Source organism: Panthera onca, chromosome D4 (assembly GCF_046562875.1).
Source record: "Panthera onca isolate mPanOnc1 chromosome D4, mPanOnc1 haplotype 2, whole genome shotgun sequence".
Lineage (NCBI taxonomy): Eukaryota > Metazoa > Chordata > Mammalia > Carnivora > Felidae > Panthera > Panthera onca.
The window spans coordinates 31,411,542-31,436,601 of record NC_138351.1 but is presented as its reverse complement, the minus strand read 5'-3'; the positions used below and the strand labels follow the sequence as shown (position 1 = coordinate 31,436,601).

General features: G+C 41.5%; 1 protein-coding gene and 2 pseudogenes across 1 annotated transcript; all 3 read left to right on the top strand.

The window, feature by feature from the left end:
* Positions 1–1,105: 1,105 nt before the first annotated feature.
* On the top strand, positions 1,106–8,767 carry LOC144614020 (uncharacterized; annotated as a pseudogene).
* Positions 8,768–8,916: 149 nt separating this feature from the next.
* LOC144614021 (uncharacterized) lies at positions 8,917–9,737 on the top strand (annotated as a pseudogene).
* A 69-nt stretch (positions 9,738–9,806) lies between these two features.
* Positions 9,807–19,135, top strand: LOC144614022 (uncharacterized). Its single transcript, XM_081790867.1, is given in 6 exon segments — positions 9,807–10,061; positions 10,063–10,229; positions 10,232–10,345; positions 10,348–10,623; positions 10,626–10,706; positions 18,948–19,135. Coding segments are annotated over 6 exon segments (957 nt in total). The 5' UTR covers positions 9,807–9,930.
* Positions 19,136–25,060: the final 5,925 nt, after the last annotated feature.

The window sequence follows — 25,060 nt, the reverse complement described above, 5'->3', positions numbered from 1 at the left end:
TGTCAGAGGCCACAGGGAACCCTTTCACCTTTAGTTTCCCATGTGACAGGGAGTTTTGACTCCTGTAGGGAATCCATGTAGCTATCCAGGTTTGCTGAGTGGGATGACTAGCCTCAGTCTTTTAGCTGCCCTGGCCCTGGGGAGCCAGAGTTCAAATTGGAGCACATCTAATTTTTCTCACCCACATGTACAGAAGTGGGCCCTGACACTGAGGGTGACTAGAATTCAAGTGGATTCCCTGATGGGCCCCAACACCTCCACTGATATTCTAGCACACCAGGATGGATTCCTCAGCCCTTTGTACAAACTTCTGCTCCTGCACAGCTCAACAGGGCAATGACACCTTCTTTAATTAAAATAATAATAATAAAAATGTTAATGCTGTTACTTTTGTGCTGACCACAAGAAGGCGCTGTTCCCCAACTCATGCACACTCAGTGCACTTTGAATAAAGCAGTCTACTAAAAAGGTTTCTGGTTTCCTATCAAACCCAGGGACAGTTGAAAGTGACCTGAGACCTTCAAACTGGGATGTACTAAAATCTTTGGGAAAAAGAAAGAAAAATAAATGTCTGAAGTGTTGCAACCAGTTAATATGATTTATATGTTAATTTTCTCATCTTCAGCTCACACTTTACAAGAGGGAGACCTCTGGTCCTAATTCTGGGGCTGTCCTCACAAAAGGGATCATATTTAGCCCCCATAACTAGAAACTTCTTGCTGGACACCTTTACCCCTAATGTCCAGCCCCCAAAAAAGGGGCAGAGAGAGGTTGATGGTGTCCCTTCTCTGACCTACTGCTAGGAAGAAGGTCTTTCCAATACTCTAAGGCCCTGATTCACTCTCGGGAACAATTAATACCAGCAGACACTCTTCCTGAAGGCTCTTGCCATCCCTGGCAAGACTTTGCTCTTCTGAGTGTGGTCTCCAAAGTCCCAGAATATTCCAGGAAGCACCTCCCCAGTCACAGCGTAATAAGTAGACAGAAGCCAACTCTCATATACTGTCCGTGGGGCCCAGCACTTCCTATTTCTATCTTCATACCTTCCCCTGCTAGGAAGGTTTCCAGTCAGGATCATACCCTTCCTGGAGGGTCAGCCCTGAGCATGCCTCTGGCAGCTTCTCCTATAGTGTATGAGAAGGACCATTGGCAGTTCAACATGGTGAGCCACACTGTTCTGAGTAAATATGGTTTCCGAGAGGTATGTAAGTATATCAGTAAGGCTTATAACTAGACTCTGGCCTGCAGTGACTGAGGCACACATGATAGTGTCAGAATCATGATGTCTAGGAATGATAACAGAGTGTTAGGCACTATCAAATATGGGGGGAAAACGTGACAGATTGGCTGGCTCAGTCAGGAGAGCATGCAACTCTTGATTTGAGTTTGAGCCCCACGTTGGGTGTAGAGATTACTTAAAAAAAAAAAATCAAGTAACAAATGGTTTTGCTATCAGCTCTAGTGAAGATTTAGATACTATTCTGTTTTCCAAGATGGGAATAATTAACAGAACTAAGGAAGTAGATCTCCACAAGAGTCCACTTTTCAGTTTCCTTCTAGAAAAAACAAAATGTAGGGACGCCTGGGTGGCTCAGATAGTTAAGTGCCTCAGTTAGGCTCAGGTCATGATCTCGCAGCTCGTGAGTTTGAGCCCTGCATAGGGCTCTGTGCTGACAGCTCAGGGCCTGGAGCCTGCTTCAGATTCTGTGTGTGTGTGTGTGTGTGTGTGTGTGTGTGTGTGTGTCTGCCCCTCCCCTGCTTGCACTCTCTCTTTCTCTCTCAAAAATAAGTAAACATTAAAAAAAATTTTTAAATGAATTCTGAATTCTGTTTATAATGTATAAAAGCAAACAGCGCCACCTAGGCATACTCCTCTTGTGACTTCTTTCAACAAAACTCTGCAAAGTATTTATTTCCCCGTTCTGGTAGATTAAAGTTGGTTCTTTGCTACATTTGCTTTTAAAAAAAAAATGTTTATTTATTTTAAGAGAGAGAGAGCACACATGAGTGAGGGAGATGGCATGAGTAGGGGAGAAGTCCAGAGGGAGAGAGAGAATTCCAAGCAAGCTTAAGGCTCAGCCCGAAGCCCCACACAGGTATCGATCTGACAACTGTGAGATCATGACCTGAGCCAAAATCAAGAGTCGGGCACTTAACTGATTGAGCCACTCAGGTGCCCCTTTACCACATTTGCTTTTTATCTTCCTGTTTAATGAATAAATCTGATATGTGAAACATAAGAATTTTAATTCATTTTTTCTAACCTGACAGAATAATTCAAATAAATTCAGTTTCAGATAAATTCATCAAAACTTAGGTTTGATTTTACTTTTGAGCTATTTCCATTCTATGTTTTCAACAATAAGCAAAAGAGATGGTGAGTTGTAACTTCATTTTGTCCTAACATATGTCAGGTATCTGCCAAAAGAAAAATTCAGTTCTAGGTGCTGGGGTTACAGAGAACAACATATATGAATTAAATCTTCTTGAGAACTAGTTCTTGGCAACCAAAATCACCATCATCCATAGATTCAGTATAATTTCTACAGTTCGTTACAACAGTTTCGGTTACAAGTAGGAAAACAGCAGAGAATCAGCTTAAGTCACAGAGATATTTATTATCAGGATTCAAAGGACTCACAGAACCTAGGGGCTGAGATGCAGCCCAAGTTCAGTAATGAACTGAAACCAAAGATTCAGCTGTGCTAGGAAATCTTTTTATTTATTTTTATTAAAAATTTTTTTTAACATTTATTTATTTTTGAGGGAGAGAGAGAGACAGAGCATGAGCAGGGGAGGGGCAGAGCAAGAGAGGGACACAGAATCTGAGGCAGGCTCCAGGCTCTGAGCACAGAGCCCAATGCAGGGCTCATGACTCACGAGCCGTGAGATCATGACCTAAGCTGAAGTCAGACACTTAATGGAATGAGCCACCCAGGTGCCCCTGTGCTAAGAAATCTTTATCCTTCATGGACTCTGTCTGCACGTGTGCTTTGCCCTCTTTCTCAGGGGGGCTGGGCTTCTATACAACCCAGGCAACAGAGCAGAATGTGTCTTCTCAGAGATCACACTTTCACATCTGCCCTGCTTTAGGAGACTGGCCAGACTGAGATTGGAAAGAGGGAGTGGGAAGACTGGGGGACCAGCCCAATAGTTCAGGTTTCCTACAATTGGGATTTTAGAGAACATGTAATCTAGTAGCCTCTCTCTCTCTCTCTCAGTTTAAAAGTATTACATGGACATACCTTTGTGATCATTCATAATCATACATAGGAAAACACTAAAATCTCCTAACTCCAATTCTCCTCTCTGCATCAAGGATAATCACCATTAATAGTTATATATACTTCCAGTTTACTACTTTCTTTGCACCCATATCTGCATCTATATCTATCATCTATCTACCTATCCATCTCAGTACACTTTGAATAAAGCAGATTACCCTCCATAATGTGAAATGCCTCATCAAATTAGTTGAGGGTCTTAAGAACAATGCCAGGTTTCTTGAGAAGGAAGCAGTTCTGCCTTAAGATTGCAACATAGGGGTGCCTGGGTGGCTCAGTTGGTTAAGCATCTGACTTCAACTCAGGTCATGGTCTCACAGTTCATGGGCTCGAGTCCCACATAGGATGACCTTGGGGGTCTCTCTCTCCCTCTCTCTCTCTCTGACCCTCACTCAGTTGTGCCCTCTGTCTCTAAAAAAAAAAAAAAAAAAAAAAAAAAATTGCAACATAGAAACCCTGCCTGAGTTTCTAGCCTGCATATCTGAGACTCAAGACTATAATACCAACTCATCCCTGAATTTCTAGCCTGCTGGCATGCTCTATAAATTTCAAACTTGCCAACCACCATATCCTATTGGTTTTATTTCTCTAGAGAACCCTGACTAATACAAATTTTGGTGCTGAGTGTGGTTCTAGAGGAATACAATCTTTTTTTATATATAAAATTATTTAATGTTTTTATTCATTTTTGAGAAAGACAGAAAGAGTGCAAGCTGGAGAAGGACAGAGAGAGGGAGACACAGAATCCAAAGCAGGCTCCAGAATCTGAGCTGTCAGGAAAGAGCCTGATGTGGGGCTTAAACTCATAAAACGTGACATCATGACCTGAGTCAAAGTCAGGCACTTAACTGACTGAGACACCCAGGTGCCCCTACAGGAATACAATCTTTTTTTTTTTTTTTTAATGTTTATTTATTTTTGAGACAGAGAGACAGAGCATGAGCGGAGGAGGGGTAATTCGAACCAGGCTCCAGGCTCTGAGCTGTCAGCACAGAGACCGACTCAGGGCTCGCACTCACTGAGCTGTGAGATCATGACCTGAGCCGCTTAACTGACTGAGCCACCCAGGTGCCCCAGGAACACAATCTTAAAGTTGAATTTCTTGAATTGGTTCTGGGGTTTCTGGAATTGGTTCTTTAATTTGGTAGCATTAAAGGCACTAATAACTCTATTTTCAGTAGCAAAGAGAACATTTATAATCCATAGCACGATGTGGCAATAGAGATAAACATTACCTCTGAATATTCCTAATCACTATTAATATGAAGCAAGGTCCTGGGTGACCATGTATTTGATACCTTCAGAACAATTTGTCTGGGTGCCTGGGTGGCTCAGTCGGTTGAGCATCCAACTATTGATTTTGGCTCAGGTCAGGATCTCACAGTTTGTGAGTTTGAGCCCCAAATCAGGCCCTGTGCTGACAGTATAGAGCCTGCCTGGGATTCTCTGTCTCCCACCCTCTCTGCCTTTCTCTCTCTCTCTCAATAATAAATAAATAAACATTAAAAAAACATTTTGTCAAACTAACAAGTATGATGAGATTGGCTGGTTACTCCTAATTGTACTGGACAGAGTGAGGAAAGAAAAGGAGGAGCCCAGGGATTTGAAATCCTAGCTTGAGTGCTGAATAAATTACTTGAAGCTTTCTATGTCCTGAAAAAACCTTGTCCTGTAGCTGCAGAGCTGAGATTGCTGAAAAACAAACCTAGAGTTTCATCCTGAAATGGCTGACTTATAAATGGAATGCCCAGTCTCACAGGTGTCTCCTGTTAAAATAAAACATTGATTGGAAAGGAATGGGATCCTGAAAACTGGAATCAGGAAGATCCTGATAAAATGGAACACAGCCCCTAAATTTTGATGAGTCTTCTTTGTCAAAAGCAGCCACTCCACTGACACCTGACATTAATCCTACTTTGCCTGAAGAACTCGTAATGGCTTCCTTTGAGGTATTGTAGTAGCCTTGCAAGACAATGCTGATTCTCCTCAAGACCAACCCTTACTTACCACCTGTCTTTGCTTCTAGACCTATAACTGGATTCAAGTTCCATCAAGCCCCTAAAGGTGACCTATGAAGTGTGACTCATGGAGTGTAACACACTCCAAAAGAATTACATTATTTTTCCAATGTATACAGGCAGAAATCCAGAGTATCTTAAGAGTATATTAAGAGATATTAAGAGTGTGGGATAATGGTGGAAGTTTAGATCAGCTAAATTTATTGATAGGGGCCCACAAAGCAAAGATTCCAAAGTTAATGTTGCAGCTCAAGGGGTTAAAACTATCTCTAATAGTATGTTTGGTTGTTTAGACCAAAAATGTAGCCTATATTAAATGAGATTGAAATGCCAGAACTTCCTTGGTATTCTTAGAGAAAGGTATCCAAAGGCCTAGGGAGATTGGGGTTTTAGAGAACATTTATTATTTAAGTCCTGCTCACCCACCAGAGGAACATACAGACAATACACCTTTCACTACGGGGAAATAAATTCGTGCAAGGGAACTACAGCATCCTTGAAGATCTCTGTGCTCACTCTTCTCTGTAGGTTAGAAATTACAATGGGAACTGCTGCCAGTAAGTTGGGAAACCTAAAAACAATGAGTATTAGATCCCCAAGGGGCCAAGGGTCAAGTGGTGGCACTTAATCACCTAAGGCAAGGTACGCATGGTTGCTGTAATGGACAGCAGAGTCAAAGCAGTAAATAAAATAGTCTGATTTGCAGAAACGTATGGCATTAACTAGTTGATCATGGTGTCATTACACATGAAATAGATGGGCAATGTATTAAACTCTTACTTGATCTGTATAAGTGGAAGGGTTCTAGATTAAATGAACAAAAGCCTAACTTGAATTTTTAAAAAATAGAGTCAAGGGGTGCCTGGGTGGCTCAGTTGGTTGAGCATCTGACTTCAGCTCAGGTCATGATCTCACGGGTTCGTGAGTTCAGGCCCCACATCAGGCTCTGTGCTGACATCTTAAAGCCTGGAGCCTGCTTCGGATTCTGTGTCTCTCTCTCTCTCTGCCTCTCCCCCACTTGCACTCTGTCTCTCTCTGCCTCTCAAAAATAAAGAAAAATAATAATAAAAAATTAAAAAAATAATAGAGTCAAGTTCCCTCAACCAATTCTCTAGACTTGAGACAGTTTACAGACTCAGAACCTGCTGAATGAAGGAAAAGCCAGGTCCCCTTGAGGAAAGACCCTAGTCAAACTCAGGATGCTGTTCAAACTTTATACTGTTAAGCTTTCTGCCAGTCTTTCCCAGAGAGACCAATGGCCTATCACTAGGGTGACTCTGCACTGGGGAAAAGGAACTAATCAGACTATTTGGATTGCTGGACACTGGCTCTACACTTAAAATGATTTCAAGGGACCCCAAATGTCACTGTGGTCTACTAGCCACAGAAGGGGCTAATGGAGGTCAGGTGATTTGGGGGGGATTATTTGTTTATTTTTAAATAATTTATTGTCAAGTTAGCTAACAGAGAGTATACAGTGTGCTCTTGGCTTTGGGAGTAGATTCCCATGATTTCATCACTTACATACAACATCCAGTGCTCATTCCAACAAGTGCAGGTGACTTTTTTTTTAAAGTTTTTATTTTAATTCTGGTTAGTTAACATACAGCATTATATTAGTTTCAGGTGTATGATATAATGATTCAACACTTCCATACATCACCTGGTGCTCATCATGACAAATGCACTCCATAATCCCCATCACATCTTTAACCCATCCTCCCACCCACCTCCCCTCTGGTAATCATCAGTTTGTTTTCAGTTTGTTTTCTAGAATTAAGAGTCTATTTCTTGGTTTGTCTCTCTCTCTTTTCTTCCCTTTTTTTTTTGTTTCTCAAATTACACATATGAGTGAAATCATATAGTATTTGTCTTTCTTTGATGGGCTTATTTTGCTTAGCATTATTCTCTCTAGCTCCATTCTCTCTAGCTCCATGAAAATGGCAAGATTTCATTCTTTTTATGGCTGAATAATATTCCATTGTATATATATACCACATTTTATTTATCCATTCATCAGTCAGTGGGCACTTTGGCTTCTTCCATATCTTGGCTATTGTAAATAATGCTGCTATAAACATAACTGTGCAAATATCCCTTTGAATTAGTGCTTTGTATTCTTCAGGTAAATACACAATAGTGCAATTACTGGATCTTAGGGTAGTTCTAATTTTAACTTTTTGAGGAAACTCCATACTGTTTTCCACAGTGGCTGCCCCAGTTTGTATTCCCAGCAACAGTTGCAAGAGGAGTCTTTTTTCTCCACATCCTTGTCAACACCTGTTGTTTCTTGTGGGCGGTCAGACAATTAATGGGGTTTTAGCTCAGGTTCATCTAACACTGTGGGTCACCAAACCCATGTTGTGGTTATTTTCCCATTTCTAGAATTCCTAATTGGAACAGACATACTCAGCAACTGGCAGAATTCCTACATTAGTTCCCAGACCTATGGAGTGAGGGCCATTATGGTAGGAAAGGCAAGTGGAAGCCTCAAGAACTGTCTCTACCTAGCAAATGAAAACCAAAAGCAATGCTGCATTCCTGAAGGTATTGCAGAGATTAATTCCACCATCAAGGACCTGGAGCATGCAAGGATGATGATTCTCACCATATCCCCATTCAACTCACCTATTTGGCCTATGCAGAAAATATATGGATCTTGAATAATGATAATGGATTATCACAAACTTAATTAAGAGTTGACTCAAGTTGCAACTGCTACACCAGATATGATTTCATTGCTTCAACAAATTAATAAATACATCCTTGTTACCTGGTATGCAGCTATTGATCTGGTAAATGTTTTTTTTTTTTTCTCCCTCAATATCTATTAGAAAAGACTCTTAGAAGCAGTTTGCTTTCATCTGGCAAAGCCAACAATATAACTTGACTGTCTTATCTCAGGGGCATGATAACTCTCCCGCCTATGTCATAATAGTCCAAATGGACCATGATTGCCTTTCCCTTCCACAAGACATCATGGTGTTCCAAAACACTGACATTAGGCTGATTGGAACTAGGGATCGAGAAGTAGCAACTACTCTAGACTCATTTGTAAAACATTTGCATGTCAGAGTGTAGGAAAAAATCCAGCAAAAATTCAGGGGCTTTCTACCTCAGTTAAATTTCTAGGCATTCAGTGATGTGGGGCATGTCATGATATCTCTTCCAAAGTGGAGAATAAGTTGTTGCATCTTGCCCCTCTTACATCTTAAAAAGAGGCACAACACCTGCAGGACTCTTTGGATTTCAGACATGTGTTCCTCATTTGGGTGTGCTACTTTGGACCCATTTACCAAGTAACCTAAAAGCTACTGTTCTTGAGTGGGGCCTGGACAAGAGGAGGCTTTGCAATAGATCCAGGCTGCTGTGAAAGCTGCTCTGCCACTTAGGTCAGATGATCTTGGAGACCCAGTGGTGTTAAAGTGTCAGTGGCTGGGGCGCCTGGGTGGCGCAGTCGGTTAAGCGTCCGACTTCAGCCAGGTCACGATCTCGCGGTCCGTGAGTTCGAGCCCCGCGTCAGGCTCTGGGCTGACGGCTCTGGGCTGACGGCTCGGAGCCTGGAGCCTGTTTCCGATTCTGTGTCTCCCTCTCTCTCTGCCCCTCCCCCGTTCATGCTCTGTCTCTCTCTGTCCCCCCCAAAAAAAAAAAAAAAAAAAAAAAAAGTGTCAGTGGCTGATAGAGATGCTGTTGGGAGCCTTTGGAAGGCCATTATAGGTGAATTGCAGCACAGAACCTTAGGATTTTGGAGCAAAGCCATACCTTCCACTGTGGATAACTTCTCATTTTGAGAAACAGCTTTTGGCCTGCTACTAGGCCTTAGTAGAGACTGAACACTTAATCATAGGCCACCGAGTTACCATGCACCTGAACTGCCCATCATGAACTGGATATTATCTGACCCCAAGCCATAAAGTTATACACTCCATCAGCAAATGGAAGCAGCATATATGAGATTGGGCTTGCACAGCTCTGAAGGCACTATAAAGTTACAAAAGGAAGTAACCCAAATGCCCACGGTCCCCATTCCTGCTACATTACCTTCTATTTCCCAACCTGCACCCATGAACTCATGGGGAGTTCCCTACAATCAGTTGACTGAGGAAGAGAAAACTCAGGCCTGGTTTGTAGATGGTTTTGCACAATGTGTTGGTACCACCCCAAAAGTGGACAGCTGCAGCACTATAGCCCCTTTCTGGGATATCCTTGAAGGACAATGCTGAAGGGAAATCCTCCAGAGGGCAGAACTTCAAGCAGTGCATCTGGTTGTTCATTTGCTTAGAAAGAGAAATGACCAGATGTGCAATTATATACCAGTTCATGAACTGTGGCCAATGGTTTGGCTAGGTGGTCAGGGATTTGGAGGGAACATGATTAGAAAGTAGGCGTCAAGAAGGTGTGAGGGAAGGGGCACCTGGGTGGCTCAGATGGTTAAGTGTCCAACTTTGGCTTAGGTCATGATCTCACAGCTCATGAGTTTGAGCCCCACATCAGGCCCTCTGCTGTAAGTGCAGAGATGCTTCAGATCCTCTGTCTCTCTCTCTGCCCCTCCCCCACTCACACTCTTCTCTCAAATGAACAATAAAAAAGAAGGTCTAAGGAAGAAGTAAGTGGACTCACCTCTCTGAATGAGTGAAAAACTGATATGTGTTTGCCATGTGAATGCTGACCAAAGGGTAACCTCAGCAGAGGAGAATTTTAACAATCAAGTGGATATGGTGATCTTTTCTGTGAACCAGTCAGCCTCTTCTCCATCTGCTCATTATTGCCCAATGGGCTCATTAAATAAATGGCTATGGTGACAGAGATGAAGGTCATGCATGGGCTTGGCTACATTCACCAAGGCTGACCTGGTTATAGCCACCACTGCAGTGCCCAATTTGCCAGCAACAGAGACCAACACTGAGCCCACATTATGGCACCATTTCTAGTGGCAGGTTGATTGCATTGCACCACTTCTATTGTGGAAACAGCAGTATTTTGTTCTTACTGGAATAAACCCCTATTCTGGATATAGATTTGCTTTCCCTGCATTCAATGCTTCTGGGAAACTATGATCCATGTGTTTATAGAACACGTTATCTACCATCATGGTATTTCACATAGTATTGCTTCTGATCAGGGAACTTACTTAACAGCAAATGAAGTGTGCTAATGGGCTGAAAGTCAAGGACTTGTAATGTTCCACCCCAACCTTAAAGCAGCTGTTTTCAATGTTTGGTGGAATGGCCTTTTGAAAACTCAATTACAATGCCAGCTAGATGGCAATACCTTGCAGGGCTGGGGCAACGTTTTCCAGGAAGAGGCATATGTTCTACATCAGCATCCATATATGGTGTTGTTTCTTCTATAGCCAGGAGTCAGGGGGTGGAAATGGGAATGGTACTACTCAGTATTACCCCTAGTGACTCATCAGCAGAATTAAAAAAATTTTTTTTAATGTTTATTTATTTTTGAGAGAGAGAGACAGAGCATGAGGAGGGGAGGGGCAGAGACAGAGGTAGACACAGAATCCAAAGCAGGCTCCAGGCTCCAGGCTCCAAGCTGTCAGCATAGAGCCCGACACAAGGCTTGAACCCATGAACCATGAGATCATGACCTGAGCTGAAGTCAGATGCTTAACTGACTCAGCAACCCAGGCACCCCTCACCAGCAGAATTTTTACCCCATCCCCATGACGTTATGCTTTGCTCTGCTAGAGGACTTAGTTCTAAAAGGAAGAATGCTTCTGCCAGGAGACACAACAATAATTCCTTGAACTAGAACTTAAGATTGCCAGCTGGCCATTTTGGGCTCCTCATGCCTCTGAATCAACAGGTAAACAAGGAAGTTATTGTGCTGGCTGGGGTGATTACCAAGGAGAAATTGTGCTGCTACTCTACAATGGAAGTAAGGAAAAGGGTGTGTGGAATATAAGAGATTTCTTAGGGCATCTGAAAGGAAAATTATTATTATTTTTTTTACTCACACTTCTGACACCAAATGTGTGGATTTTCCACACAAAGCAATTCTGACACTAACTACCCAGAGTTAGGGCAGACCCCACAGGTTAAAGCTCAATCACACAAGACTCCCTCTCCTACACCTTCAGATGCCAGTTTTAAGTCCCAAGTTGTCACCTGTACTTTTGACTAACTGGATATAAATCAAGGATTCCCAAAACACCCTCCTCAGTTTTGATAATTTGCTAGAACAGCTCACAGAACTTAAGAAAACAGGTTACTCACTATTGCTGGTTTATTATAAGGAAACAACACAGGAACAAAGATAGGTTTCTTGAAGAAGAAGCACTTCTCCTCAATACCACAATATAAATACTCTGTTTCCAGCCTCCTGTCCTGAAAAATTCAAATTCAAGACTGCAACATCAACTCTTACATGAATTTGCAGCCTGCCAGCCAGTCCTACAGATTTTATACTTGCCAGCCCCCACAATCATGTGTCGATTTAGTAAAATAAGTTTCTCTCATTCTTAATACATGTAATATACCAGTACAACATTTAAAAAGTTAATGAATGGTACACTCATGTTCATACCAGCATTATTCACAATAGCCAAAAGGTGGAAACAACCTAATGTTTATCAATAGATGAATGAATAAAATGTGATATATACATATAATGGGATATCATTTAGCCTTAGAAAAGAAGGAAATCAGGGGCTCCTGGGTGGCTCAGTCAACCGGTTAAGTGTCCGACTTCGGCTGCAGTCAGGATTTTGCGGATTGAGTTCAAGCCCTGCATCGAGCTCTGTGCTGACAACTCAGAGCCTGGAGCCTGCTTCAGATTCTGTCTCTCCCTCTCTCTGCTCTCTCTCTGCTTATGCTCTGCCTCTCCCTGCTCATGCTCTCTCTCTCTCTCTCAAAAATAAACAAAAAAAAAAAAAAAAAAAGAAGAAGGAAACTTAGTCATATGCTACAACATGGATGAACCTTGAGGACAATATGCTAAATGAAATAAGCTAGTCACAAAAGGAAAACTACTGTATGATTCCACTTATGAGATATATAGAGCAGTCGAACTCATAGAGATAAGTAGAATGGTGGTTGTCAAGGGGTTTGGGTGAGGGGAGTTATTGGCTCATGGGTACAGAGTTTCAGTTTGGGAAGATGAAAAAATCCTGGGTGGTATGATGGCTGCACAACAATGCAAATATTCTTAATGCCATTTAAGTGTACACTTAGAAATGTTTAAAATGGTCAGCTTTATGTTAATTGTATTTACCACCATCTTTAGTAAGGGTAAAAATTAAGGAATTAAAAAATAATTTACACATCCTTTGTGTCATCACCCTTGGGTCTTATTCTTGGCAATTGAATCTGCTCTTGGATTTGTCAGAGGATATTTTGGGGCAGGAGGTTTTTTTCTAGGGCAACAAAATGGTTCATACTGGCAACCCTATCCACATGCAGCACTGTCTCCATGTGTATGTGTTTTCCAATTCATGTTTTTTGGTTCTATTTAAAACCATGGACACATGAAGAGCATTTTTCTTAGTTATACCACAAAATACGGGCCATTTTTAAATAACAAGATAGAAGTGACAATGGTTCATGTATTTATACTTCCTTGATCATAGTCTCTAAGGCACTGTGTTAGTCTGGGCCCAATAAGGAGATTGAAATAACAACGTAGGTTAGAAAGTTTAATACAAAATATTATTCAACTCTGATTGACATGTGACTGGAAAACATAAACTATGGCTGAAAGATAGTACCCAAGGAAGATAAACTTGGAATGGGCCCCTTCCCCAAATCCAGGGTTCATACCTCATTGGAGAAGATGCAGTCCAGCCTAGGCTGGGTACCAGAGATTCAGAAATATCAGAGATATCAGGGATATCCAGTAGACTGGATAACAGAGAAAGAAGTTTGCTAGTTCCCCCAGGCCAATCAGTGTCAAAGGTCTACAGTTAGTGGGCAAGCTGGAAGCAGCTCTCCAGAGGGCAGGTGAGGCACAGGTATAATCCCACAAGAGATATGAGTGTGCAGGAGTGTCCAGAAGTGCAGGTGGACCATGTGCAGGCCTGCAGAGAGAGTGGTGGCTAGACAGGAACCACCTGTGGTGCAGGTGAGGAACTGGGCCATTGGTGGAGGCAGGAGGGCTTCTGGGCAGTTTCTGCGTCAAGCAAGATTATTACTAGATGAGGCCATGACTGCAAGGTTGCTGAGGAGATGCACACACTGGGCATGTGACTGGGCAGAGAGCCACCCGGTGTTCTCATTGACCCAACGTGCAGCAGCCAGAAACAGTATGAGAGCCCCTTCCTCCTACAAAAGCAAAAGCACTCCCTACCAGACCCCATGCCCTCTACTGAAAATGCTTAACATTGTGCTCACTATAAACGAGAGATGCTTGAAGGAAATCTGTCCAGTATCACAGAACATATATTGAAGGATTAATTTGGAGCTGGGAGACAATAAACTGGTAACTGTCACAGGTGCTTTATCCCTCAGAGTTTTTAACTCATTCAGTCATGTTCTGATGCTCCGTCCATAATCCTTTCTAATTTCTGCATTTGGCATGGCTACTCTCCCTCCTACAGAATTACTTTTTAATGATGCCTGGGTTCATTGCTCTGCTAAAATAACAATGACTAAATCATATGTCTCTTTATATTTGAAAATTAAACTGCCTAATCTGTAATTATTTTACATGAAATATAACCCCAAAAGCAGTAATGTAAAAGAATAAATCTACTGATATCAGTAATTAATTAGAGCTGTCAAAATAGGAGCAACTGTTTTATTTGCACATCTATGTCTACTTACCAGAACAATGCTAGTAATAAGTGCAGTCAAGTCTTTCTCTGGCAACCTGCATGTTGTCAGTGCTATCCATCAGCCTTTTACTCTCCTCTGCTCATTTATTCCCAGAAATTCAAGAAGCTTCCTCTCTAGAGGCCAGAGGCTTTTGGTACTGAATTCCCTCTGGCAAAAGGTCTTCAATGTAAATACACCATTCTCTTTCCTTGAGAATTGATGACTCCCAAACAAGAAAGAGGATGAAGGCATCAATTTAATTATTTTTTTCAAAGAGAGAGAGAGAGAGAGAGAGAGAGAGAGAGAGAGAGAGAGAATTTTAAGCAGACTCCACGTTCAGCATGGAGCCCGATGTGGGGCTCGATCTCATGACCCTGAGATCATGACCTGAGCTGAAACAAAGAGTTGGTTCAAATAGCTGAGCCACCCATGTGCCCTGACATCAATTTTAAATCCCACATAAGCCCCATAGCGAATTAGAAGTTTAGAAATAACCTCACTATTTGCAAGCATTTTAAATTATCCTAATTTGCTAATACTCAGTGCTGGCAAGAGGATGGGGACACAGGAACTTCCAAGACCACCTCTGCTATGATAAATCTGGCAATGACCCTCATGTAAAATGAGCACATCCTCTTGCTCAGAAATTCCACTTCTAGCAATTTATCCCGGGGAATCAACTCTCCCAATTCAAAATTGGTGTTTGCAAAAGGATGTGACCCAAATGTTATTTCTAATAGTCAAAAGAAGGAAGGAAGGAAGGAAGGAAGGAAGGAAGGAAGGAAGGAAGGAAGGAAGAAAAGGAAAGGAAAGAAGAAAGGAAGGAAGGAATTGTTTACATCACTAGGAAACCATTTAACTCTATTTCTTAGAAGCCCGAGGACAAACTATACAAACTAAACTTTTAATATGAAAAATCCCAACTATACAAAATGGAAGAATAGTATAATGAATCCATGTTTAACCATCATGCACCTTCAAAAATTATCATTTGGCTATGTAACCAAACCAATGTGAGTACCCACCTTGGTGAATTGGAAACTCGCTGAGTTGTCACACAAAGAAAAGTTTATTTGCAGCAAATAAGATCATGGGGAATAATTTAGAAAGCCATGACCCCCTTTGAGCAAGGGTGGATGGGCTCCTTTTATGGGTTAGGATGAATATTTAGATAAAGAAGCTTTGTCATCATATGTAGAGGTGGGCATAAGGTCGTTCATGCACCTTAAGGAAACATTCCTATACACACATTGTATGTTTTATAAATGAGGCTCATGCCCCTCCTTGGAGATTTTAGTATTACAACGGAGTAAAGGTAGTTGTTGGTCATCCTGGAGGTCACTCCATTATCCATCTGCACAAGTGTGAGTCAGGGGTTACACTCAAACTGATCTGGGCCGGCTGGAGGTCTTGACAGGGCAGTCACTATCATTCCAGGGGAGGTTTCGCTTTCCACCTGCCTGAGTTAGGAGGTAATCTGGAAAGAAGAGCTTAAGGAAAACTGGGACAAGGGTAGGGGAGTACAAGCAGGTGAGCAGTGTAAGAAATAAGTCCACTGACTCAATCAAAGGAGGGTCGTGAGACTCACAGCATGGTGAAGCGAGGCTTTAATCAACGTTCTTGCAGGAGTGGGAGTCTGATGGACAGTCACCCCTGGGGCAGTTACAGCAATTTATCTTTTAGCATGTAAGTCCCTCCCCTGGTTCCTCATTGGCTGAGTATTACAGAGGTTACAGCATTACCTGGACATTGCCTTTGCCCATGTAAGGCCAAAAAGTAGTCTGATTGGAACAAATGTGTATTTCCTGAGATGACAGACTTTAAGTCCCTTGTTTTTTGGTGCATGCTCATTGCAAAGCCTGCAAAAATACGCCTGCAAAAGGGAGAGGGGAAGAAGACCCAGGAAGTCAAGTGTCCGAGGGTTTGGGATTCCATGGGGGGGGGGGGGGGCATTTGTACATATTTCCAATAGGTTGTAAACCTACTGTTAACTAGACAGCACAGCTTTTATTTGGTATTTCTGAAAATGAATCATCTCCCTTACTTCTCATGGCAGTAAACGTTGGGTCTTGGGGTCTAGCTGGTGACAGCTAATCTTGTTTCATCTATTCTTCTCTCACCTTTTCTTTCTTCTTTTGAGTAATTTGAAACAAACAGCAAATTACACCATTATATTGTTTTACCTATGAATAGTATGTATCTCTAACAGTAAGGACCTTTAAAAACACATAACATTGACATTATCACACCTAACAAAAATTACAAGAATTCCTTAGTATCATCTAAAACCCAGTTTATGGCTTCCAGTTGTCTAAAAAATGTGGGTTTTTAAAATCGAAATATATTTGACATACAACGTTGTGTAAATTGAAGGTGTATGTGTTGATTTGATACATTTATTATTGCATTGTGATTGCCAGTGCCGTGTTGGCTAGCACGTCTATCACCTCACATATTATCATTTCTTTTTTTATGGTGATTGGAATAATTAAGATCTAGTCTCTTAGCAAGTTTGATGTTTATAATACAATATTGTTATCTATAATCACTATACTGTGCATTAGATCTCTAAGACTTATTTATCAGGTTTACACCCTTTAACATCTCTCCTATTCTCTACCCTCGAGGCCTTGGTAACTGATAGAGTAGGCAATTAGCTAGATAAAAGCAGGGAACAAATGCTTTCCAACTAAAAAAAAAAAAAAGGCAGAAACCAGATTCCAAATAGCCAGGAAAGACCCTGGAGGATATACATGCATTCTTCCCTGTAACAGGCTGCCCTACAGTAACCTATAGCTTCATTATAATACATTTACATTGCAGTTTTGACTCCCCACCTCTGGGGCGGTGTTGGGGGGGGCGGGTAGACAGCCGCCATGGCAGTTCCAACAAGGACCATACGGGGCCAAAAACTCCCCCTTGAGAGTTTGGCTCTCTATATTCTTTCTTGGCTGAACTCAACAACTGTGGTTGGTGCAGAAGCAGGGAAGGGCTCCACAAGATGACAGTAACCACCATTTTACTGTTCCTACAAGTTAAGCATTTTTTTAGATTCCATAGTATAAGTGATATCGTACAGAATTTGTCTTCTCTGAGTTACCTCACAGAGTATAATGTCCTCAAGGGCCAACCATGTTGTCACAATGCAGGATTTCCTTCTTTCTCATGGATGAATAATATTTCACTGCATATATACCATATCTTCTTTACCCATTCATCCACTGATGAACATTTAGGTTGTTTCCACATCTTGGCAATTATGAATAATGCTACAATCTTCATGGAAGTGCATATATATTGCTTCAATATCCTGTTTTCATTTTCTGGTTATATACCAAAAGTAGAATTGCTGGATCATATGGTAGTTCTATTTTTAATTTTTTGAGGAACCTCCATAATACTTTTTATAGGGGCTATGCTAATTTACATTCCCACCAACAATGATTAGTGACTCCTTTTTCTCCATATCCTCACCAACAATTATTTCTTGTCTCCCTGATGATAGGTGTGAGGTGATAGCTACTTGTGGCTTTGATTTACATTTCCCTGATGATTAGTGATGTTGATCACCTTTTCCTGTACCTGGTGGCCATTTGGATGTTTTCTTAGGAAAACTGTCTATTTAGTTCCTCTGCCCACTTTCCCCCCTATTTTTTTAAATTGTATTGTTTGTTGTTAATGAGTTCTGAGTTCTTTATATATTTCAGATATTTACCACTTTTCCAATATATGGTTTGCAAATATTTTCTTCCATTCTATAGATTGCCTTTAAATATTTTCTCCCATTCTATAGATTGCCTTTTCATTGTGTTGTTTCTATTGCTTTGCAGAAGCTTTTAAGTTTGATGGAGTCCCACTTAATGATTTTTGCTTTTGTTGATAGAATCCAGGTTTTCTATTACTTGAAAACAAAAGCACTGTAACTGATAAGTTCTCACTATACTTATTCATTCTTCTGCTATATTATTTATTGCTCTTCATCACAACTATTGATTCTGAGCTTATCTTCCCAAATGGACTATTAGCTCATTGCCTTAAGCGTGTCTTATCTTAATCTTTCTAGTTTCTACCAATACCTGACACAGGGAAGTTGCTAAGTAAATATTTGTTGACTGTGTGACTAGTTCTACCTGTTATATCCTGAGTACAGGGATTAAGGAGTTTACATGAAAAACAATTTGTATCCTTAAAATGTAAAGGAAACCATAATACATTGCAGTTAAATAAAATTTTTAAAAAATACACCTGAAAGTAACCAAATGAAACACCAAACCAGAATAAAACATATTCTGTGGTAATCATTTGTGGCTTGTACGCATACGTCTTTCTGGGTCACTTGGACACTAGAACATTTTTTTAAAAACTGTTATTTTGATCTAATTTTAGATGTACAGATAAATTGCAAAACAGTACAGAGTTCCTATTTACCCTTTACTCACTTATCTCTGTTAACATCTTACACGACTATGATACATTTGTCAAAACTAAACTCATTGAAGTACAGACTTTATTTGGAATTCCCCAATTCCTCTACTAATACCCTCTATCTGCTCCAGGATCCAATACAAAATACCATGTTGTCCTTAGTTGTCATGACTCCTTATCTCTCATCTGTGATGGTTTCTTAGTCTTTGACTTTTATGACACTTTTGAAGAGTATTGGCCAGGTATTTACAGAATTTCTCTTAATTTTTGTTTATCTAGAGACTTATTGTCTAAAGCTTTCTGGAAATTCTTTCTTTTTTTTTTAAAGTAAACTTTACCTCCAATGTGGGGCTTAGACTCACAACCCCAAGATCAAGAGTTGCGTGCTCTACTGACTGAGCAAGCCAGGCGCCCTCTAGAATTCTTTTGTAGTAATAATAATGCCTTATAAATGCAAGACATTTTATGGTTTACAAACGAACATCAGTATGTTCCTGTGGTGATTCCCACCTTCATCTGGAGAAGTGACTCAGAAAGAATGTTTGTCCCCATGTACAGGAAGGCCTTCACAGAGAACTACTGGAAGGAGCAGGCTGAAAACACCATTAGCACCTGCTGGAATGAAGGCTGGACAGGAGGTCACTGAACCGGACCAGGCCTGAAGGGAACCGAGCTTGAACTTGTGAGGTACCCTCACTGGGTCAGATTCCTGACCTCCACGGGTCTACATCGTTTCTAAAATCCTCTATTATCTATGTATTTCATTCACCCTGCTAATACTGCACTCTATTCACACTAAAAATTAACAGCTAATGATAAAACCCAAAAGTTGCCTTTCACAGATAGCATTTTACTGTACAACAAAGTCCTTTACTTTTATTTCTCTGAGAAAGGCCCTCTTCAAAAGGCTGATGGGGCATATTGGCACCTGATGGGTCAGCCTAAGTTACTTCTTTTCTCCTTCCTTCCTTCCTTCCTTCCTCCCTCCCTTCCTTCCTATTTCTTTCTTTCCTTTTCCTTTTTAGTAATCTCCACACCCAAGTCAAACACACAACCCCGAGATCAAGAGTCACATGCGCCTCCAACTGAGCTAGACAGACACCCCTGAGTTACTTCTTGAGGAATTAACCTCTTGGGAACTACATTCCTTGTTTCAGAAAAACCAAGGTGCATTAGTGACAGCAGCAGAGATGAATAAACCAATAATGCACTATTTTCAGACCAAGGTACAGTCACAGCACTCAGCCAGGTGTGCTTGGGGAGAAGGAAAAGAGAAACTGGGGAGAGGGGAGGATAGGTGGAGGAAGAAGTGCGTGCAAGAGGAAGACTTAAAGACAAGCAAAAGGAAGTTCATGCATTCATGAATATTTCTTGGGTACTTTCTCTGTGATAGATTTTAGAGATAGAACAAAGTAGACATGGACTTTTTTTCAGGGAGTTTATAGTCTACTTAAGAAATGGAAAAGAAACAAATACTTATTTAATCCTAATTGTAACAAATGCTTAAAAATACTGAAGTGTGCAGTGCACCAAATAACCAGAAGGTAGCAGGTTAGGGTTCTCTAGGTGGGCTAAAATAGTTGATAAATTATTAACATACTTGAGTCCAACCAGGCAGTTTTGGGGACTTTTGATAGCTATTGGGATGATCAGTGTGAAAATTCTTGTTAGAGTCAGTGGTTAGCAACTAAGCCAAGGAAACCTGAACATCTACAGTCAGGTGAGGCCCATCTCTGGAATAATCTAAGCGGAAATAGAACTGGCTGGGTGTTAGGTGGACAGGTTTCTGTGGACTGGCCATACTGCGTTGGATGTGTTCTCTGAGCTCTGCCCTGCAAGTTTCAACCAGTGGGAAACACCCGACCTGTGAAGCACTCTGATTGCCCTGCTCCCACTCATACTCACTGCACACTGGCTGGCTGAGCTTTCCCGGCACCACCATTTCTCACCTATTCCATGCATTCCCCAAACAATACTCACCGAGGCCTACTATGTGCCAGGCCTCATGTCGGTCTGTGAAGATAGTACAGTGCTGCAGAAGGCAAGGAGCTTACCGTCTCATTTAGAGGTTCCCAAACACTCGGCTCGAAGCACCTTTAGGGCAACAGAAATTCCTGTTAGTTCCCTTCGTTTAGAAGTTAGGCCCAGAGGGGCGCCTGGGTGGCTCAGTCGGTTAAGCGGCCAACTTCGGCTCAGGTCATGATCTCGTGGTCTGTGAGTTCAAGCCCTGCGTCGGGCTCTGTGCTGACAGCTCAGAGCCTGGAGCCTGTTTCAGATTCTGTGTCTCCCTCTCTCTGACCCTCCCCCGTTCATGCTCTGTCTCTCTCTGTGTCTCAGAAATAAATAAACGTTAAAAAAAATAATAATAATAAAAATAAAAAAAAGAAGAAGTTAGGTCCAGAGCGCCTAGGTGGCTCAGTCAGCTAAGCAACCAACTTTTGATTTCGGCTTAGGTCATGATCTCACGGTTTAGGGGTTTGAGCCCCACATCGGGCTCTGAGCTGACAGAGCCTGCTTGGGATTCTCTGTCTCTCCTTCTCTCCCTCTAAAAATAAATAAATATTTAAAAGTTATTAAAAAAAAAAGTAGGGTCCAAACAACTTAATAAGTATTTATATTTTAACAACCTAATCGCTGTTTGAAGATAAAGCTACAAATGAAAAGAAAATGTCACATTTTTATTTCATTCCAGGATGTGTGCCTGTTGGGCACTATACAACTCCTCAATCCTTGAAATCAGATTGGACACCGCCACCCTGGTTTCCTGTTCCACAGTAATTTTTGTGTGGTTCCAGATTTTTATCACAGCTGTTGAAAACCCAGCTTTGCAAAGATATGATGTCATTCAAAGAAATGCAGTAGAAAAGAAACGTCAAATCATCAACTATCTTTACTATCTCTACTTATAGGCAAGATGTCAGACAGATGACCCATTTCCTCAAATATTTAAAATATCCTGCTGTACATACTGTGTAAGTACACTGTGGCACCCCAACACCTATTTCTTGATTTAGCAACAGATCTATGCTTTAAAATGTCTAAACCCACTGCAGGTTTCTCAAACAAAGCACTTAAATATGTGTCCAGTAACGTATACATCACACAGCTGCAAGCCAGAGGATACAGGATCAGTTTCTCCCACACTTTGTGGCAGACACTAGTCACATATACCTCACTAGCACTCTGTCCAGGATATGGGTGACTCTAAAGGGCTTCAACTAGACAAATATAATAGAGGATCACATTTTCTGAATTGCAAATCCAGATACAAAGGTGGGTGAACTTATAAAGACGAAGTCTGTTATCTGGCCCCGTCCCAGGAGTTCTGGACACATGGTCACCAACTATGAGAAACCCCAGTACAAGATTAACCCCCAAGTCTGGGGCCAACGGGGTCTCCTAGAGGCTGCAGAAATTCCTAAATTCCCCTATGCCTGCCTACATACAGCCTGCCTTAGGAGAAATTAGGGTGGAACTAGAAGCAGGCCTAAAAGACTACCTGGTATCAACCTTAAAAATAAAACAGCCAGTTATTTTATCAGCAAAGTGAATTTATTTGGCAATAGCAAAGGGACTGCAATTTGGGACAAACAAACTATGACAAACCACAGGCAAGTATGAAGAAACAAAGGGAAGGTCAGCTTTTATTAGGCCTTTGGGAAAATTTGGGAGATTTGTTTTGAACAAAAGTTCACTGGAGAAGAATAAGAGTCTGCAGCTGTGGTGGTTTCTCACTGGCTACAAGCAGTAGTTAGCATGTTGCTGGGAAGAGAGGGATCTTCCTTTATCTTTTTTTTTTTTTTTAACGTTTATTTATTTTTGAGGCAGAAAGAGACAGAGCATGAATGGGGGAGGGTCAGAGAGAGGGAGACACAGAATCTGAAACAGACTCCAGGCTCTGAGCTGTCAGCACAGAGCCGGACGCGGGGCTCGAACTCATGGACTGCGAGATCATGACCTGAGCGAAGTCAGCCGCTTAACCGACTGAGCCACCCAGGCGCCCCCATGGGATCTTCCTTTATCTTAAAAGCAGGAGATAAACTCGTAAGTGAAACATGCCCTCTCTTGTCAAGATAATTCTTATCTTCCTTCTTCCTGCTGGTTGTACAGGCTGCAAGAGTGGCATCTGCATGAAAATTTCCCCTTCATGGCTTCTGAACTCTATTTTATTATTTTTTCCATACTTCATTTTAAATGAGGTGTCCTTTACTCATTTTCACACTGGTAGAGACTTCTACAAAACCGATGCCAAGTCATCTAACTCCATCGTCCTCATCCCTCCCAGCCCTTTTACACACTCAGGTGGGTTGTCTCACTTGAGGAGTCTGTTTTTTACTTACAAAACATCTTGTGGGGGGGAGGAGTACTCTTGAAACATTTAGAACATGTCTTTTTATTTTTTTTTAATGTTTTACTTATTTTTGAGAGAGAGAGAGAGAGACCGTGTGAGCAGGGGAGGGGCAGAGAGAGAGGGAGACACAGAATCCAAAGCAGGCTCCAGGCTCTGAGCTGTCAGCACAGAGCCCAACACGGGCTCGAGCTCACAAACTGTGAGACTATGACCTGAGCCGAAGTCAGACACTTAACCGATTGAGCCACCCAGGTGCCCCTATTCTATCTAGTACATTTCTAAAATAGGTTTGTTTATCTATCTATCTATCTATTTAAAGTAGGCTCTACACCCAATGTGGGGCTTGAACTCAAAGGCCCGGAGATCAAGAGTGGCATGCTATACTGACTACTGACTGTGCCTTCCAGGTGCCCCCTAAGATAGGTTTATCATACCAACTCTTAAAATGTAAAACACACACATACAGAGAAGTATTATGCAATCATAAAAAGAACAAGATCATACCATTTGTGACAACATGGATGAACCTAAACAGCACAGTAAAACCCTGGATTGTGAATAACTTGTTCTGCGAGTGTTCCTCAAGATGAGCAAACATTTCTAATACATTTTAACTTGATAAAGAAGTGATGTCTTGCAATAGCAGTACATGACTCCGAATGTCCCGTGATCACTACTGAGTCAATGGTTCTTCTCTCTCTCTCTCTCTCTTTTGCTGTGGGATTGTGGATGATTGTCTCCCATGCTCAGATTCTCTGTCTCAGGCCTCAGTGTTTGGCAGAAATCAGTGATTTTTCAGAACAGTGGGAGGTGCCCACAACTGACACTAACTAGTGTATTTTTGTCACTTCAAAGCACCAATGGACAGTCCTTTGCTTTTCCATACAAGAGTAAGCTTAGGAATGCTTTGCTTCATTCTAGGTCAGGCTGCCTGCAGAAATAGACCTTTCCTCTGCTGCCTTATTGCCAGTTACATTAAATATGGTATATGACAAGAATTTCTTAATACTGTACTGTAGTCAACATCCGTGTGAGCATATACAATGATCCCCATGCAGAAAAAGGTGGAAAAGAAAGGCGGTAAGAAGAACGGGATGAGGGGCACCTGGGTGGCTCAGTCGGTTGAGTGTCTGACTTCGGCTCAGGTCATGATCTCACAGTTTGTGAGTTCAAGCCCCACATGAGGCTCTGTGCTGACAGCTCAGAGCCTGGAGCCTGCTTCGAATTCTGTATCTCCCTCTCTCTCTGCCCCTCCCACATTCGCACTCTGTCTCTCTCAAAAATAAATAAACATTAATAAAAAATTTTTTTAAAAAAAGAAGAAGGGGATGATTACAGTGGAAGAAAGACATCATCATGAAGTACAAATGAGGTATGCAAGTAGCTGGAATTGCAAGATTTCATAAGAAGTCTAGGTCTGTGTCTTGTCTGCAGAGGAGGAGGAGAAAAAGGTGGAGGAATCTCTCACTTCAAATGAAATCAGGGAGATATGTAAAATGTGGGAAACAATGCAAAATTTTGTAGAAAAGCACCACCCGAATAAGGCTGTAGCAGCGTGCAAGCAATGAATCTGTTTAACAACAATGCAAGGTCACATTTCTGTGAAATCCTCAAAAGGAGGCAAAAGCAAGTGTCATTGGATAGGTTCCTTGTTAAAGTTGCATGAAAAGAAAAAGATACCATTGAGCCAAAAGACAGCAAAGATTCCATTAGTGAGAGTGAAAGTCTTCCTACACAACAACCCTCCTCTCTCGTCTCCCTCACATGAACCAGGAAAGTTTTCAAAGGTAAGTGCAGGTTATTTTTTCTTCATATTTTGTATTATATTACAGTATTCTGATCGTTTTTATTTTTATTTATTTTTAAGTTTTTTAACATTTATTCATTTTTGACAGAGTGTGAGGGGGGAGGGGCAGAGAAAGAGAGAGAGAGAGACAGAATCTGAAGTAGGCTCCAGGCTCTGAGCTGTCAGCACAGAACCCGATGAGGGGCTCGAACCCACGAATTGTGAGACCATGACCTGAGCTAAAGTCGGACGCTTAACCAACTGAGCCACCCAGGCACCCCTTGTGATCATTTTTATATAAATATTTTTGGGTTGTGGAACGAATCATCTGAGTTTCCATTATTTCTTATGGGGGAATTTTCTTTGATATACAAGTGCTTTGCATTACAAGCGTGTTTCCAGAATGAATTATGTTCACAAATCAAGGTTTTACT